Source organism: Dendropsophus ebraccatus, chromosome 9, assembly GCF_027789765.1.
Source record: "Dendropsophus ebraccatus isolate aDenEbr1 chromosome 9, aDenEbr1.pat, whole genome shotgun sequence".
Classification (NCBI taxonomy): Eukaryota; Metazoa; Chordata; class Amphibia; order Anura; family Hylidae; genus Dendropsophus; species Dendropsophus ebraccatus.
The window spans coordinates 31,110,280-31,127,887 of record NC_091462.1 but is presented as its reverse complement, the minus strand read 5'-3'; the positions used below and the strand labels follow the sequence as shown (position 1 = coordinate 31,127,887).

General features: G+C 43.3%; 1 protein-coding gene across 2 annotated transcripts in view; it reads right to left on the bottom strand.

The window, feature by feature from the left end:
* The window catches only part of LOC138800816 (sodium channel protein type 2 subunit alpha-like), a 180,589-nt gene that overhangs the window by 4,665 nt on the left and 158,316 nt on the right, over positions 1 to 17,608 (bottom strand). For both annotated transcript variants that reach the window (XM_069982869.1, XM_069982868.1), the window contains 5 exons: positions 10,629 to 10,910; positions 9,046 to 9,099; positions 4,738 to 4,875; positions 3,166 to 3,270; positions 1,641 to 1,911 (listed from right to left, as the gene is read on the bottom strand). In XM_069982869.1, the coding sequence (XP_069838970.1) occupies positions 1,641 to 1,911; positions 3,166 to 3,270; positions 4,738 to 4,875; positions 9,046 to 9,099; positions 10,629 to 10,910 (850 nt within the window). The remainder of the gene's footprint in view (positions 1 to 1,640; positions 1,912 to 3,165; positions 3,271 to 4,737; positions 4,876 to 9,045; positions 9,100 to 10,628; positions 10,911 to 17,608) is intronic.

The following is a 17,608-nucleotide window of genomic DNA, read 5'->3' as shown; positions in this document are numbered from 1 at the left end:
CAGGGATGCAGGGGCGGATTAACTTCACCATAGGCCCCGGGCTGTTCACCAAGCCTGGGCCCCCCACCTCACTGTAACTATTACCTAATAACACCTACTAGTGTGGTGTTCATACTACAGGATAGATAATGTCATGATTACCTGATTGAAGTAAAAAAGCAGTAATTGTTTGCAAATCATGGTGGAATTGTAGCCAGGAGACAATACACCACTGAAAGTATAAGTCTGGGAGGTCATGGGCCCCCCAGGAGCTCAGGGCCCCGGGCTAACGCCCGAAAAGCACCTATTATGATCCGCTACTGCAGGGATGTTTTCTGAATGGCACATTCAAAAGTTGACAACTACTCTGAGGAGATTTACCCAGAAGGGGTCAAGGTCCTGTCAAAATAAAAATAAAAACACATACTCACCTGCTGCTGGTGTGTCAGTGCTGCCCTTTCTAGTGACACAGAAATGGATTGGGCAGTTGAGTATTCATTTAATATATTCTGACCTCTTGGGAAAACCTCTTTAACTACTTGTTTCTTCTGGCATTGCAAAGCATACTGTACATCATATTAGTTGGAGGTGTCATGACCCCCTGATATATAACTAAGACATTGAAGTACACAGTGTAAAAAGACCCTTAGATGGACCTTTTAAGAGGGAATGAAAAGAACACCAGGGGGTGCTATGACAAGTATGTAACAACAAAATCCAGACATCTAGCATTTTTTCCAATAAAAAGTTATGTTTGGCCATTAGAGAAATCAAATACTTAATTGATTAATAATTAATTATGCAGCTAGGGAACCAATATCTATAATTCAGCTAGTATCACCTCACTTAGTTGTTCCTTTTTATCTAAAAAGAAACCTTTCTGCTAAATGGGTCATATGATCTCATGGTGACCCCCTGGAAATTACATGTGTTTCTAGGCTCACCATCTCAGTCAGAACTTCCTAAATGAAGCTGAATGTACTGCTCTACAAGTTCTCCAGGAGTGTGGCGACAGAAACTCCTACTATTAGATTTACAGATGAGGATCATACAGCTTCTTTCACAAAGTTATATGGATCTGACGACAGGCCATCCGCTCTGACTGTTTAGTTATGGTTTCTTATCTTATTAAGAGATATAAAGAGATGACAATTAATTCACTGTAATGCTGTGCTGATGCATTATAGGATTACTAGGAGATTTGAATGGGAGAAAATGCAGTTTATAATCAGTCAAGATGGTGGTTGATCAGAGAATACATTACTTAGATACAGTAATAAAATGTGTGGATGCAGGAGAGCTTGGATGAAACAGATGATACTGCAGGAATAGTGATGGTGAGTGTGCATTATATGTAGAGATGAACGAAGCAGGCCAAGGTTCGGGTTCGTACGAACCTGAACCATCGGCATTTGACTCCCACTGCCTTCCCTTCCATGGGGAAGGTGGAGACAGTTGAGTCCCACCTGGAAAACAGGAATACAGCCTAGGTCATGGAATGCTTATTTAAAGATACACTCCTTAAGATGTGTCATGATCCACCCTTTTGGGATTTCACTAGATTTGCATAATTTTTTTTCTGGAATGTTCCTTTAAACTTTGCACAAAAATAAGGGTCTGTGATACTAATTTTATGTTCTTAATAATCAAAGAATTCTTACCTACAATGGAAAGAATAACAACAACAAAATCAAAAATGTTCCATCCAATGGTGAAGTAATAATGACGAAGAGAAACCAGTTTTAGGACAAATTCAGTAGTAAACAGGACAATGAAGACCATGTTGATCCAGTACAAGTAGTTCTCCATCTCGATACTTTGTTCGTCTGTTTCAATCATCATTGTTACCATGTTAAGGCAAATAAGGATCATGATGGTGATGTCAAACGCCTGCCTTGTCACTAGGTCAAACACGAAGCCTTGATATTTATTCTAGAAAAAAACAAAACATTAAAGTAGGAATAAGAAAGAGGAAAAGTATAAAATAGAGAACAATTCAAATAAAAATAAGAATCCAAAGATCTCTGGATACAACTATAGAAAACAATATAGTAATATAATGCCCCTTCAACTAAAGAATATTAACGCTCACAGATTACCCGTAATATTCTTATAATATAAAGTAAGAGGTACGTTATCACTTATTCCTATTAGTGTTACATTCTGACATTATAATGTGATGTTTATACGAATATAAAAACCTTTAACCCCTTAAGGACACGGGATTCAGAGAGGGGTCCCGCCACAATGAGTAATCCTGTGGATGGCACATCAGCCCATTTTGCCTGGAAAATTCCTTTAAAGGAGAACTGTGGCTAAACTTAAAAGAAGGTAAGGACATAATGAGTGACACTAACCTGTCCTGGTGACCCCGGCAGGGCAGCACCACTGCTAACAGTCCCCCGCCGGTCTGTTGTATCTCATGGTCCTGTGACATCACATCCCCATTTGGCCAAGCAGTGACTGAGGCGGGACACCTTTGCAGTCACTGACTGGCTGAGCAGGTAATTCCCATTGGGTCGTGATGACACAGGAACCCAGGAGATACAGGAGACCAGAGGGTCATGGTCAGCAGTGGCGCTGTGGCTGTAGGGGTAGTATAATAACGTTTTGTAGTGGCAGTGTCTGGTACCGCAGCCCTCTGCATCTTAGGGTACTATTACACAAAGCGATTTTTCAACAATCAACGATTAACGATAAAGGATCTCAAACGGCCGCTATTGCGAATGACCTGTAATCGTTTGCCCAATTACACGGAGCGATGATCGTTACTTATGATCGTTCTTGCGGTCGTCTTGTCGTCACTATTGCATTCGCCGCTACTATGAACGACCGAGCAACATCTTATTCCATGCAAACGATTTGCAAACAATCGATGATAAAAATAGGTCCAAACTCTCGTTGGTCGTTTAATGATTGTCTGCTATTACACTAAACGATTATTGTTCAAATACGAACAATCTAACAATTTTTCGAACAATAATCGTTCCGTGTAATAAGGGCCTTAGTCTTATCTAAGTGCATGGGACTGACCTGTAATATCAGGCACAGCTGCTTCCCAATGTACAGCACTATGCTAGACATTAGACCCCCATCACTGTAATGTCCTGAGAATAGGCCATATATTTCCCACTCCCAGAAACCCCTTTTAGTAAGTGTAATATTTCTACATTATGATCATCTTACCGGTGGTCTCGGAATAGGCTTTTGTGGCTTTTTAGACCCCAGTTTCTTCATTGCATTATAGTATTTTTTCTGTTCTTCTGTCATGAAGATATCCTGACCTCCAAAGTAAAGAAATAAAAAAAAAAATGGTTATAACCTTGTAAATATAAAATATTACATTCATATTTCAGAATCATGAATTCCATAACATAATTAAAGCAAATCTTTATTCCCCCTTAACCCCTAGTCCAAAGCATCCGTGCACTAGGCCTGCAACGCCTCTCAGGTGCGACGCCCCGGGGCAGGACAAGACATTTGCCTAGAGCAAAGAGCCAACCCGCGTCAGTGCGCCCTTGCCTCTTCTTCTCGCAATTATTTTCACAGTGGCGGAGAGGAAATGTCCAGGGGTATCACTAAAGATAAGGAGGGCAGGGAGGAAGACTTGGGAGGTGTCGCAGACCTAGGGCATGGACACTCTAGGCCATGTCTCTTTGATACTGTCCTACAGATTAAAATAGTGTTTTTGTTTTACCCCAAAGACATCACCAGAAGCTATTTGAAAGGGAAAGGTCTTGATGTCAGCTACAGTACCTGTGGTTTGGGGGGGGGGTGTGGGTGAATACAGATTTGCTTTAATTTCTGCATCCTAGCATTTTTTATATGTAGCTGGGAATAGTATAAAAATAAAAATCTAGGCAATACATTCCTTTTAAAGGAGTTGCCCAAGTCTCCAAGTGGGTTCCCACTGCTGAGATTCCTTGCTATCAGCTGCTATTGCTCAGAAAAACGTACTTATAAAAGCGTATGGGGCCCTACTATATCTCCACATGTTCCTGATTTCTTTTGGAGGGATATATTGTTTCTGTAATAGTACAGAGCTAAAGGGACTGTGTGTACCGTGTACTGCCCCTGGGCACAGCTGTGGCATTCACAGGAGCCTTTATATGTTCTGTTAGCACAGTAATCCTTGGTATCACATGGCATAAGGAACTGTGCAAAAGTCGTTTTCCTTTATATCAATTCCTTTATATCAATTCAGCAACTCAAAAACTTTCTCAAAATGTCTGCCAGCTACTAAAGATTACTAAAGACTAAAGAGTCCGATCATTTGGCATTTGAATACCGGTGGCTGAAGAAGTTTGCTGCAACCCAAGGGAGTCTGGGAAAACAAGGATACAGTAGAGATGAGCGAACCTGCCGAGGTTCGGGTTCGTATGAACCTGAACTCTCGGCTTCTGACTGCCGCTGTCTGCCCGCTCTGTGGAGAGAGTGGATACAGCCGGAGGACCACCTGGAAAACTGGGATACAGCTATAGCCATAGGCTGTATCCCAGTTTTCCAGGCGGTCCTCTGGCTGTATCCACCCTTTCCACGGAGCGGGCAGACAGCGGGAATCAGAAGGCGAGAGTTCAGGTTCATACGAACCCGAACCTCGGCAGGTTCGCTCTTCTCTAAGATACAGCCATAGGCTATGTTCCCACTTCGGGAACAGATCTGGCAAAGGTGGATGTCAATATGACGAGACGTCCACCTTCGCCCGATAAGTTTCTGAAGTGGGAACATAGCCATAGGCTGTTATAATATAATACTTATCTTCTTTTTCTGTTGGTTGAAGTTGTCAATGATGACACCAATAAACAGGTTCAGGGTGAAAAAGGAGCCAAATATGATGAAGATGACAAAGTAGAGATACATGTAGAGGTTGTCTTCATATTTAGGCTGAGCCTCCAGCTGTAGGATATAAAAGCGATGTGCATTATAAATCACGGTCATTTACAGCATTCTATTCATTACGGCTGATGAGTGCACAGTGTCGGACTGGGCCACCGGAGGATCCTGCGGTGGGCCCCTCCCCCACTCTCACTCCCACTGCCTGTCCAGCAGGTGAGGCCCCCAGACAGCCATAGGATGATGCTGCCTGTCCTCAGTGGGCCCCCAGCTGCAGCAGGATAAATACATGGTTTTGCCGGGTCTGCCTGACTCTGAAGAGACAGCCCTGGCAAAACCATGTCCTGGGTAGTCCCGGGAAACTCCGCCCCCACTGCGGAAAGCCCCACCCCCTTCCAGCGTTTGAGATCTTACTCAAGCAGAGCAGGGAGAGGAGTCGCTGGGGCACTAGAGGAACCATACAGGTGAGGTAAGTATAGTTGTTTTTTGTTTTAAATACAGATGGAGGGGCTGGAGAATGATAAGGGAGGTACTGGTATGCTGATGAGGGGCAAAAGGATGAGAAGGGTACTACTATGATGATGGAAGGGTAGTAATATGATGGAGGGGCAGGAGGATGAAGGGGTAGTAGTATGATGGGGTAAGAGGATGATGGATGGGTAGTAATATGATGGAGGAGCAGGAGGAAGAGGGGGTAGTAGTATGATGATGGAGGAGCAGGAGGATGAAGGGGTAGTAGTATGATGATGGAGGAGCAGGAGGATGAGAGGGGTAGTACTATGATCAGTAGTGGATTATAATAGGGGCGTTTTGGGCGGCAGCCCGGGGCCCTGAGCTCCTGGGGGGCCCATGACCACCCAAAAAGACTTATACTTTCAGTGGTGTACTGTCTCCTGGCTACACTTCTGCCATGATTTGCAAAAAATCACAGTTTTTTTATGGCAATTTTGCACAAATCATAGTACAGTATAGATAATGTCATGATGTCCTGAACGCCAGGCTAGTGCCTCCATAGTTACAGTGGGGTGGGGGGGCCAGGCTTGGTGAACAGCCCGGGGCCTATGGTAAAGTTAATCCGCCACTGAGTATGATAATGGAGGTGCAGGAGGATGAAGGAGTAGTAGTATGATGATGGATGATATGGTCAGTAGCAGTGTGATGGTAGTTCTGTTCTGGGGTCACTTCCACACACTGAGCCCCCACATAACTATGTATTCTGATCTCCCACAAAGCATTCAGTGTACAATACACCAAGAATCCTCCAGGTACAACAGCTGCAAGCACTACAACTCCCAGCATTTACTGATAGTCTCAGGATATGCTGGGAGTTATGCTGGGAGTTGTAGTACATATGAGCTGCCACTGTAGAGACATATAGTGCTGGACTTTTAGGGCTGATGGTTGTAACAGATTACGGCCACCAGAAGCTTCTGCACAACTATCAATTATTAAAGGTTTGCTCTGTCTGAAGCTACAACTCCCAACATACCCTTCATTAAAGCTTCATAAGTGTAGGGTATTCTGAGAGTTATAGTTCGACTGAAAACATGTCATTCACAAGGGAGTTGTCGCAGATCCAGATGAATCCAGGATAGGGCCGGGTCAGTATGTCGCTTTTTACCGATTCTTCTTTGGTGGGCCCCAAGGATCATTTCCTCTGGTGGGCCTCAGGTATCCCAGTCCGACACTGTGAGTGCACCACCCATGACGTCAGCTTTCCCAAAGTTAACTTATTAATCTTAGTGAATTTTTCTTCACCAGGGCACAATGCTAAATTTAATTTGGAAATTAGGAGAAGTGATTTGACCCAATGGTTAGGCCACCCCTTCTACCAATCCCAGGGAATCCTGAATCAAATTGAAAATTTGCAGTTGTGGCCATTTTACCCTATGTACAAGCCATCTGTACAGTACAGTTTCAATGCAAAAAAAAAAAAAAAGACTTGAGAACATATAGCTGGTGTCATCTCATAAACCATGCCAGGGGAACTCCCATCCTCTAAACCATGCCAGAAGAGCATCCATCCAATAAACCAAGGCAGGAAAGCTCCCATCCTATAAACCATGTTGTGAAAGATCCCACCCTATAAACCATGTCAGAAAAACAGTCATCCCATAAACCATGCCGGAGAGCACCAATCCAATAAACCATGGCAGAAGAGCACCCATCCCATAAACCATGCAGCAAGAGCAATTATCCCATAAACCATGCCAGGAGAGCACCCTTCCAATAAACCATGCTGGGAGAGCACCCATCCCATAAACCATGTTGTGAAAGATCCCATCCAATAAACCATGTCAGAGAAGCAGCCATCCCATAAACCATGCTGGGAGAACTCTGATCCAATAAACCCCGCCAGAAGAGCACCTATCCCATAAACCATGCGGTGAGAGCTCCCATCCCATAAACCATGCCGGGGGGAGCTCTCATCCTCCAGAAGGATACCAGAAGAGCACCCATCCCATGCTGAGAGATTACCCATGCCATAAACCATGCTGGGAGAGTACCCATCCCATAAACCATGCCAGAGGGACACCCATCCAATAAACCATGCCAGTAGAGCACCCATCCCATAAACCATGTTGTGAAAGATCCCATCCTATAAACCATGTCAGAAGAGCAGCCATCCCACAAACCATGCTGTGAGAGCTCCCATCCCATAAACCATGCCGTGGGGGGGACTTTCATCCTTTAAACCAGGGGTGGGGAACCTCCGGCCCGCGGGCCGCATCCGGCCCCTGAGACCTCCCGATGCGGCCCGCAGCTTCCCTGTGATTCGCGCCGCTCTGGAGGAGGAAGGAGCCGGCATACACAGCATCCTCCGATGTCTGTGACAGCTGCCGGATATAGGAGGATGCTGCCTGTGCCGGCTTCTTCCCCACTAGAGCGGCGCGTGTCTTCAGTCTCCTGGGGGCCGCGCGCGATGACGTCATTTCATCGCGCGCCGCCTGCAGGAGAAGACCGGCACAGAGGACCTGGGACAGAAGAGGACCTGGACAGCGTGGAAACGGAGGAAAGGTGAGTGGGATGTTTATTTTTTTATTTGGGGGTTAACTAGGCTGCCAGGGACAAGACTGATGGGGGTTAACTAGTCCACCAGGGACATGACTGATGGGGGTTAACTAGGCTACCAGGGACATGCCTGATGGGGGGGATAACTAGGCTACCAGAGACATGCCTGATGGGGTTGATAACTAGGCTACCAGGGAAATGCCTGATGGGGGTTAACTAGGCTCCCAGGGGCATGACTGATGGGGGGGTTAACTAGGCTACAAGGGACATGCCTGATGGGGGTTAACTAGGCTATCAGAGGCATCACTGGGGGGTTAACTAGGCTACCAGGGACATGACTTGGGGATTAGCTAGACTACAAGGGGCATCACTGGGGGTTAACTACAATAGCAGGGGCATCACTGGGGGTTAACTACAATAGCAGGGGCACTGGGGGAACAATACTTTGCCTTGCCCCGTGTGCTGCAAACCCACGCTACTAACTGCTGCGCACAGTATGCGGCCCTCAAATGATTTTATTAATGCCCGAACGGCCCTCGACATGGAAAAGGTTCCCCACCCCTGCTTTAAACCATACCAGAAGAGCACCCATCACATAAACCATGTCAGAAAAGCACCCAAGCCATAAATCATGCCGGTAGAGCACCCATCCCATAAACCATGCAAGAGGAACACCTATCCAATAAACCATGGCGGGAGAGAACCCTTCCAATAAACCATGCCGGGAGAGCACCCTTCCAATAAACCATGCAAGAGGAACACCCATCCAATAAACCATGCTGGGAGAGCACCCATCCCATAAACCATGCAAGAGGAACACCCATCCAAAAAACCATGCCGGGAGAGCACCCATCCCATAAACCATGCAAGAGGAACACCCATCCAATAAACCATGCCGGTGGAGCACCCATCCTATAAACTATGGTGGGGGAGTTACCATCCCATAAACCATGCAAGAGGAACACCCATCCAATAACCGATCCCGGGAGAGCACCCATCCAATAAACAAATCCTCTGTGAACCCCATAAAAATTAGAAGGAGCTGTTATTAGAAGGCATATAATGTGGCAATAAGAAGGACTATTATTTACATATAATAATATCAGTATGAAAAAAAAAGAAAGAGAAAAACAGAGTAATATTCAGGCTTAGCGCCTAGGGCACTGTGAGCTGAATTTCCAGCCCTGCTAATGACACAAGTCATTCATAATTTATACCAACCTTCCGTGAATCAACTGCGGCATACATAATATCCATCCAGCCTTTAAATGTTGCCTGCAAGAAAAATGCATTTAGCATCATTAGTACTTGGTTTCTCCTCGCACAAGACTTGTCAACATGTTGATTTTAATTCGCAAAATAACTTCCAATGCAAAGAGAACCCATGTGTGCCTGTAGTTATACAGCTAGGCGGCAGGAACAGGCAATATTATACTGTGATGGTAACACACGCTACTCCTACCTATGTTCTAACATTGAAGGGAAACTATAGGGACATAGCAGCAGGTTAGATACTTCAAACCTGCTGATAGTTTAACTTTAAGTAGGGCATTATGTACTGTATGTGTTATGTCAGAGGTATACGGTGTACTTATTCTCACATATAACATGACGTACCCACAGCAGGTCCATTCGCTTTAACAGACTGGACCTAGTCTACTAGCGACTACATTCAGTCTATTTGCCACGTGTATACTTTTATTTTGTGGGACTCAAAATGGAATCTACAATTTTGGGTCTTGCAAAAAAAAAAAAAAAGTTTACATCTGGTATATGAGAACAGGCTCATTATTAACTGTTAGGCACTTATGGGCTGATGCCTAGGGTGGCAGTATTAAGTGGGGGCATTTTACAAGTCATATTTGGTGGGTTGTAGATACAAGCTGTCTCTCTGAATACTGACAGACACTGAAATAGCATTATAATAGTATTATGAAGGTATTTCATGGAAACCCCTGATGTGGTGCAGAAATGTGATGTGAATTGGGCCTTAGAGTGACTATTTGCCTGTGAACAAAGGTTGTTGTTTTTTTATTGAAAAAGATAATAAAATTATTGTGTAAAATTAGGGTGCTTTAAAAATAAAAAATAAAGCATACTCACTAGAGATGAGCGAACCTCGAGCATGCTCAAGTCGATCCGAACCCGAACTTTCGGCTATGTGAAAAACATGGATATAGTCATTGGCTGTATCCATGTTTTCCAGACAACCTTAAAGCTTTTTCCAAGTTCAGCAGCCCCAGCTAATCAAATATCGAATGTTCGGGTTCGGATCGACTCGAACCCGAACCCGGTTCGCTCATCTCTAATACTCACCTGTCCAATTCACATCCATTGCTATATTGACAGTGCCTTGTCACCACATCCTCACGCCGACACCTCAGGGCATACCACTTAGCCAGTCATTGGCTTCAGTGGTGACTCGCCTCAGTTAGTCATTGGTTGAACTGGCATTTTCTTCTGTGTTGGCATGTGAAGGAAGTGGTGACCATCATGGGGCAAAGCATTGTCAGGATCAGGCAGGTGAGTATGCTTTATTCTTCCTCCTGACTCTTTGCTAAGTGACCATGACAATGTAAGTCTATGGGTCAATCTCGGTCCCAGGTACAGGGAGTGGAGAGAAAAGTGCTCAGCTATGTGCCTCTCTCTTGACCCATTTAAGTGATCAGTCAAAACTATCAAAACTTTGGCCTGTCTCTAAAAGTGATAGGTACACTTTAATATATGACATATACACTGTATATGTCATTGATCTAAAACAAATCCATTATATCTGATACAGAGAATGTATGGGTCACACTTACCACTTGTAGTAGTGCAAGATACCCTGCTCCCACATTATCAAAATTCACTTTTACGTTCTTCCATCGAGCGCTCTGATTTCTTTCTATTAGCTCCAAACACTCTGTTTTATTATTAACTTCCGTATCAGGGAACATTTCCCCCGTCGTAGTATTAACACAGTGATAATACTTTCCCGCAAAAAGATTTACTCCCATAATGCTGAAAATCAACCAAAATATAAGGCAGACCAGCAGCACATTCATAATGGAGGGAATCGCTCCGATCAACGCATTCACGACCACCTAGTATAATGATTAGGGAAAAAAAAAAGAATGTCAGTGTTTGACATCACAGATGTCGCTGTCAGGTCGGCATCAGACATGGAGAAAAAAAAACTAAAATAAATCTAAACAGATGGGCCAGGTGGGAAAAAAAACCTCACGACACATAAAAAGAAAAAAAAAAAAGGAAATTATAACAATATAGAAAAAATAAAGACCTGAGAGTGGAAAGACGAACGCACAGACATGTAAACTGCAGAAAAAAAGAGAAAAATGTTAAAAGAAATGTAACAAAGGACGAATAAAAAGGAACTGCAAATCATATTGGCTAGAAAGAATAAATGGTGGACAAAATGTATGCAGAAAATATAAAATATTAAAAAAAAATTGGCACCATAAAGACATAAAATACAATAAAATGTTTTCAGAAGGCAACGTAAGTTTTTCATTTAAAACATGCACTACTTTCCTTATATTTGTACATGCTCTTAATCATCATGGGGAATTATATATAGTGATTGTGATGGACATGCATTATACAACATTACAATTTCTTGTATAGCTATGATATAGTTCTTTGTCCCTATCTGTTATGTGCTGTCCTTTCTCATAGGGTAGCAGGAAACTAATACACTATGGTATGCCTATTAGAGATCCTCAGGGGCGGGGCTTGATACAATAATAATAAAGTACTGACACTCCCTGTGTCTTCTATCGCCCCCTTATGTCACTATCAAATACAGTGTATCAGATTTTCCCGGAGTGTTTCTTTAATATTGCCATAATGAAACCTCTATGGGCTTTTACTTATATTAGTATAGCATGTAATATAAGCTTTCTATGATGTACATGAATACTAATTTGAGTGTATTAAAAGGGTTTTCCTTTGAACAACACTTATCATCTATTTACGCGAGGGGAGATGACTGTCTGATCCCTGGGGTCCCATTCATAATGACAATAGGGTCCTATGTCTCCTGTATACATTGAGTGACAGTTGGGTGTGCATACTGCTCCATTCCATTCTATGGGAGAGTTCTTGGCTATCTCCAGTCCTATAGTGTTGAATATGCACGCACCCCAATGTTACACCTTGTTAACAAGGGGACATGGGACCCCCATTCTCATGACTGGTGGGGGTCTCACTGTTTATAGGTGTTGTTTGCATCAAAGGCCTCTGACCAAAAGAGATGTGCAATATTACACAACACCTACTGAAATGAATAAGCAGCCACGTAAATCCTAACAGAACCCCTCTAGCTCAAATCTGACTCATAGGATGCAGTCTTGGGCATGGGACTACCCTCTATGATGCCCATATACCTTACTAGGATATATAGACAGATGGGCCATCCCCTTGTTCATCCACAGTTGTGACTGTGTTTGTACATAGGGGCCACAGGTTACAATGCATGTATCACTATATAAAAGAACAGCACATAATCTAGCAAAAATCGTAATCGTAAAAGTAATAGTAAGAGACCCATTAACAAAATAAAGTGGAAAACTGGTTAGGCAAGGTACCACCACCCCAGCACCTACTAACTGAGGGGTCCCCCTATGTGTACATTTTTAAGGAAACTTGGAACCATTTTATACATTTTACAATTCAAGTTATTTAAGAATGTATTTTGCATAGGTGTTTTATAAAGGAGAACTATTAAAAGAACCTGGCAAATCGTATAAGATAACATAGTAATAAATGTGCAATACAAAGGCTCAATGAATGGTAATTCACCCTTGTGCTCAAAAGCTTCTCAGCTGTATGGAAGCTCTTTATTATAAGGGCACATGTTAGGTAGGTGGGGGTCTCCTATAATTTTGCACTGGGGCAAGTGTCAAGTTAAAGGGATACTCCGGCAATAAGAAAATTCTTTCAAGTGAACTGGTTTGGAAAGTTATATAGATTTGTAGTTTACATCTACAAGAATCTCAAGTCTTCCAGTACTTATAAGTTTCTGTATGTCCTACAGGAAGTGGTGTATCCTTTCCAGTCTGACACAGTGCTCTCTGCTGCCACCTCTGTCCATGTCAGGAACTGTTCAGAGCAGCAGGAAATCCCCATCGAAAACCTTTCCTGCTCTTTCATGGACAGAGGTGGCAGCAGCGACTGGAAAGAATAAACCACTCCCTGCAGGACATACAGCAGCTGATAAGTACTGGAAGACAAAACTAAAGTGTCGGCTGTCTAGGCATAATGGGAGTTTGGTTTTGCAACAGCTAGAGAGCCAAGGTTCCCTACCCCTAAACCCGACTGACACTGCTTCTAGAAAAATAGAACAAATATCATACAACCCCCTTGCAATGATATCTAAAGATATAAAGATACATTTATCCATCCAATTTCCATAGATAAGCCAATCCTTTCCAAGATCAGTGCACCAGGGACCCAATTGTACCAGGCACAATATAAGGCTATGTTCACACTTTGTATGACGCTGGCCGTTCCCTGACCTGGCCGGGTCATGGAACGGCTGGTGTGAGAAAAGATAATCCTGGCTGGTACTGCAGTACAGGCCGGATGATCTTTACTGCTGCTGAATTCGCATGCGGGCACATTCCGTGCGCGCCCGCATCCGAATTCCCTGCTGCACACAATGGAGTGAGCGGCTGGAGCCATTGTGTGAACTGACAGGGTTTTCTGCGACCACTATTCAATGAATAGTGACCGCAGAAAACTGACATGTCAGTCTCCTGCAGTGCCACTAGGGATCCTGGCTGTAGTGCATGTATGTATGTGTGTGTATATATATATATATATATATATATATATATATATGTATGTATGTATGTATGTATGTGTGTATATATATGTGTGTATGTATGTATCTATGTATGTATATATGTGTGTATGTATGTATGTAGTGTGTATGAGGGAGATTTATCAAACATGGTGTAAAGTGAAACTGGCTCAGTTGCCCCTAGCAACCAATCAGATTCCACCTTTCATTTTCCAAAGAGTCTGTGAGGAATGAAAGGCGGAATCTGATTGGTTACTAGGGGCAACTGATCCAGTTCTACTTTACACCATGTTTGATAGATCTCCCCTTGTATGTGTATACACTGCAGCTGGAATTCTCTCAGCCTGCAGCACTACGTAAGTTCCGTAGGAATCACGGCCTGTGTTACAACGGCCGTGGTTACTACGGAACTAGGTAGTGGGAACATGGCCTTAGTCAGTCTGAGTACATCCTTAGCTTTGTCATTGAGCCATATTTGTTCAGCCCCAGAGAACTCCACTCCTACTGACTGTATTGTATGCTTATTCATAGTGCTGCAAGGTTCTTTCCTTAATAGTTCTCCTTTAGAGCAATCGATCCCCTTCAGTCAATGAATACACTCTATTTCTAGGATGTAAAGTGAAATGAGGATTGTGTATCTAGTATGACACTTACAATGTGAGGCATGCATTGGGATAAGCATAGATTTGTTACAATTATTAGTATTCTTAACACTCAACAGGCAAGTGTGTCATGCTGTGCCGGGTTTCATTTGTAGATTCCCACATGCAGGAAATTAGTAAGAAAATATCTTTGTTCCACCAGTCTACACTTAATATATCTCAGCTTCTGAGGCTTGTATTACAATGATTACTACTATAAGTAGGATGCATTGTATTATTATCTTGTTTTATTGTATAGGTGCTGCATTTAGAGGGGTTATCCAGCACTACAAAAACATGGCCGCTTTCTTCCAGAGACAGCACCACTCTTGTCTCCAGTTTGGGTGCAGGTTTTGTAACTCAGTTCCATTAAAGTGATCCAGTGCAAATGCTTTTCTTTCAAATCAACTGGTTAAAGAAAGTTATATAGATTTGTAATTTACTTCTAGTTAAAAATATAAAGTCTTCTTATACTTATTAGCTACTGTATGTCCTGCAGGAAATGTTGTTTTCTTTCCAGTATGACACAGTGTTCTCCGCCGACATCTCTGTCCGAGACAGGAACTGTCCAGAGCAGGAGAAGTTTTCTATGGGGGTTTACTGCTGCTTTGGACAGTTCCTGTCTCAGACAGAGATGTCGGCGGAGAACACTGTGTCATACTGGAAAGAAAACAACATTTACTGCAGGACATACAGCACCTGATAAGTATGGAAAGACTTAAAAGGCCACTCTTGATTGTGTGTGGTGTGGCAACTCCGCTTTTAACACCCTTTGCCTATGTTCACACACAGTATTTTTGCTCAGTAGTTTGGTCAGTATTTTGCATTTCCATTGAAGTGAATGGAGCAGAAATATAATACTACACACAATCAGGGTGATGCTGTTTTTGGAGAAAAACTGCCATGTTTTTACTAATCCTGGACAATCTTATTAAGAAAAAAAGGACATGTATGATAGCAAACCTCACCGACCTAACCACACCCAGGACTCCCCACTATGAACCAGAATAGGGACCTGATCTGTATGAATGGCTCTGGTACAGGTGGACATGAGCCATCCTTCGGTAAAATCAACTGACAGCAGATGTTGGGGGAGAGAAGGATCGAATAGGCTGGATTTCAACATGCCCATCTCTGTTGTCATTAGCAAGATTGGGCAACGTCAAAGGATTCTTAATACTGTGTGAGAATAAGACTTTTTAAGACGCTTGGGCCCGACCCTTCTGTTCTGGGAGAGATTAGGCATCACCAGAGCTGTCTGGTTGCGGCTTACCCTAGCCCAGGGATGGGGAACCTTCGGCCCTGCAGCTGTTGCAAAACTATAATTCCCATCATGCCTGGACAGCCGAAGCTTTAGCTTCGGCTGTCTAGGCATGATGGGAATTGTAGTTTTACAACACCTGGAGGGCCGAAGGTTCCCTATCCCTGCCCTAGCCCATAGGGAACACATGAACATTTGGCTTTTATGTGTGTGTGTTTTTTTTTGGTTGCATCTTTGAACATCTAAAAGCTATGGAAAGTCTCTCTGCTCGCACAGTTATGTGGTCATATGAACAGTTTGGGGTGTCTTTTTTATGACAGCTCCCCTTAAAGTGCATTGTGTATCTGCATATATTATTTTTTTTGGCTGTTCACAAAAGATAAAATGCGGACTACGAATCCCCACTTTTATCACTCCCCCCCCCCCCCCGGTCATGTAGAGGAGGCCTTAGTTTCAGTAGAGGATTATAATAGGTCCGTTTTGGGCAGTAGCCCGGGACCCTGAGCTCCTGGGGGGCCCAGGCCACCCAAAAAGACTTATACTTTTTAGTACTGTTTTGTCTCCTGGCTACAGTTCTGCAGTCAGCTGCTTTTTTACCGCAATTTTGCGCAAATTAGGGCATCATGACATTATCTATCCTGCATTATAAACACTATGCTAGTGTTGCCATAGTTACAGAGGGTTTGAGGGCCCAGGCCTGGTCAACAGCCCGGGGCCTATGGTGAAGTTAATCCGCCCCTGCTTAGTTTATTTTTTCACAACTCTACTGAGCTGTTTTTCTGACTTTTAACAATGTGGCACCACCTTATTATTCCAGCAATGAAGTTCCTAGAATTTCCAGGCTATTTGAATGTTGTTGCTGCGGGAAAAACATACTTATTTCTGAACCATCAAGTAGAAAAATAAGTCATATCAGCTGTACGGTGGCTTGGTTACCATGGAGCTGGATATCTGAATTCTAATGAACAGCTAGTTTAGCTAATACTCTTCTAGTGGGGAATGGCTCTGTCGCTTGTAACAAAGCCAGGAATAGAAGTATATGTTGTCCTGGCTTAAAACAGGGTTATGGATGTACCGTTTGCTATATACTAAAAAAAAAAAATCCAAACCCTAGGCCCTATCAAGTGAGCTAAGCCTATCCTAAATCCTATTAAAATCCATTAGGCATGACATAAGGTGGCGAAGGACTAATATATAGACTATATAGACTATTGAATAAGCGCAGGTATTTTTAGGATGAATATTTCACCACCTGCTAGTAACCTAAATTGATCATAAATAGTCATTGCGGAAATAATCATTATATTGCGATTTCTAAAAATAAAGCCATCCAGCCTGTGACGCGCTTGTCTATGCGCCCTCCCTGACATTCTTCAATAAATAATGCGCTGTATATCCAAAGTTCATTCCACATATTATTACTTCCCCCAAGACGTGTGTATCAATTGCTATGCCTCTTACTGAGAATAATTACATTTCAGCGTGATAAAAGGGGAACTCTGATTCAGAGATTCCTTTTACTGGTTACTTAATATCTGTGTATCACTGGAATCCTTCCCTTGATAAGCTGATGGGTATCGGTTAGAGATGGGCGAACCTGCCGAGGTTATGGTTATGGCTGTATCCTAGTTTTCCAGGCGGTCCTCCGGCTGTATCCACCCTCTCCAAGGAGCGGGCAGACAGCGGCAGTCAGAAGCCGAGAGTTCAGGTTCATACGAACCTGAACCTCGGCCATTTTGCTCATCTCTAGTATCGGTGCCTACAGTATCCACTCATTGGGGGACATTTAAGAAGATCGGTGTATGAGTACGCTAGTCTTAAATTAAGCCCCACCCCTTTTTGCAGGCCGGATTTACTAAGGGGCACACGCCTCTTTGTAAACTCGGGCGGCCCCGTGCCCAGCGTACTCTCTGCGCAACAAATCTACACCTCCCCCAGCAACTTATAACTAATCCTGAACAGAATTGTTTTATATCATGTTCTTGTTCTCTTGCTTGAGAACTTTCAATTCCTATGAAATCTTAAAACAATGCATTCTACATAACGGGGAATTCTTCAGATTGATGATAACAAGTG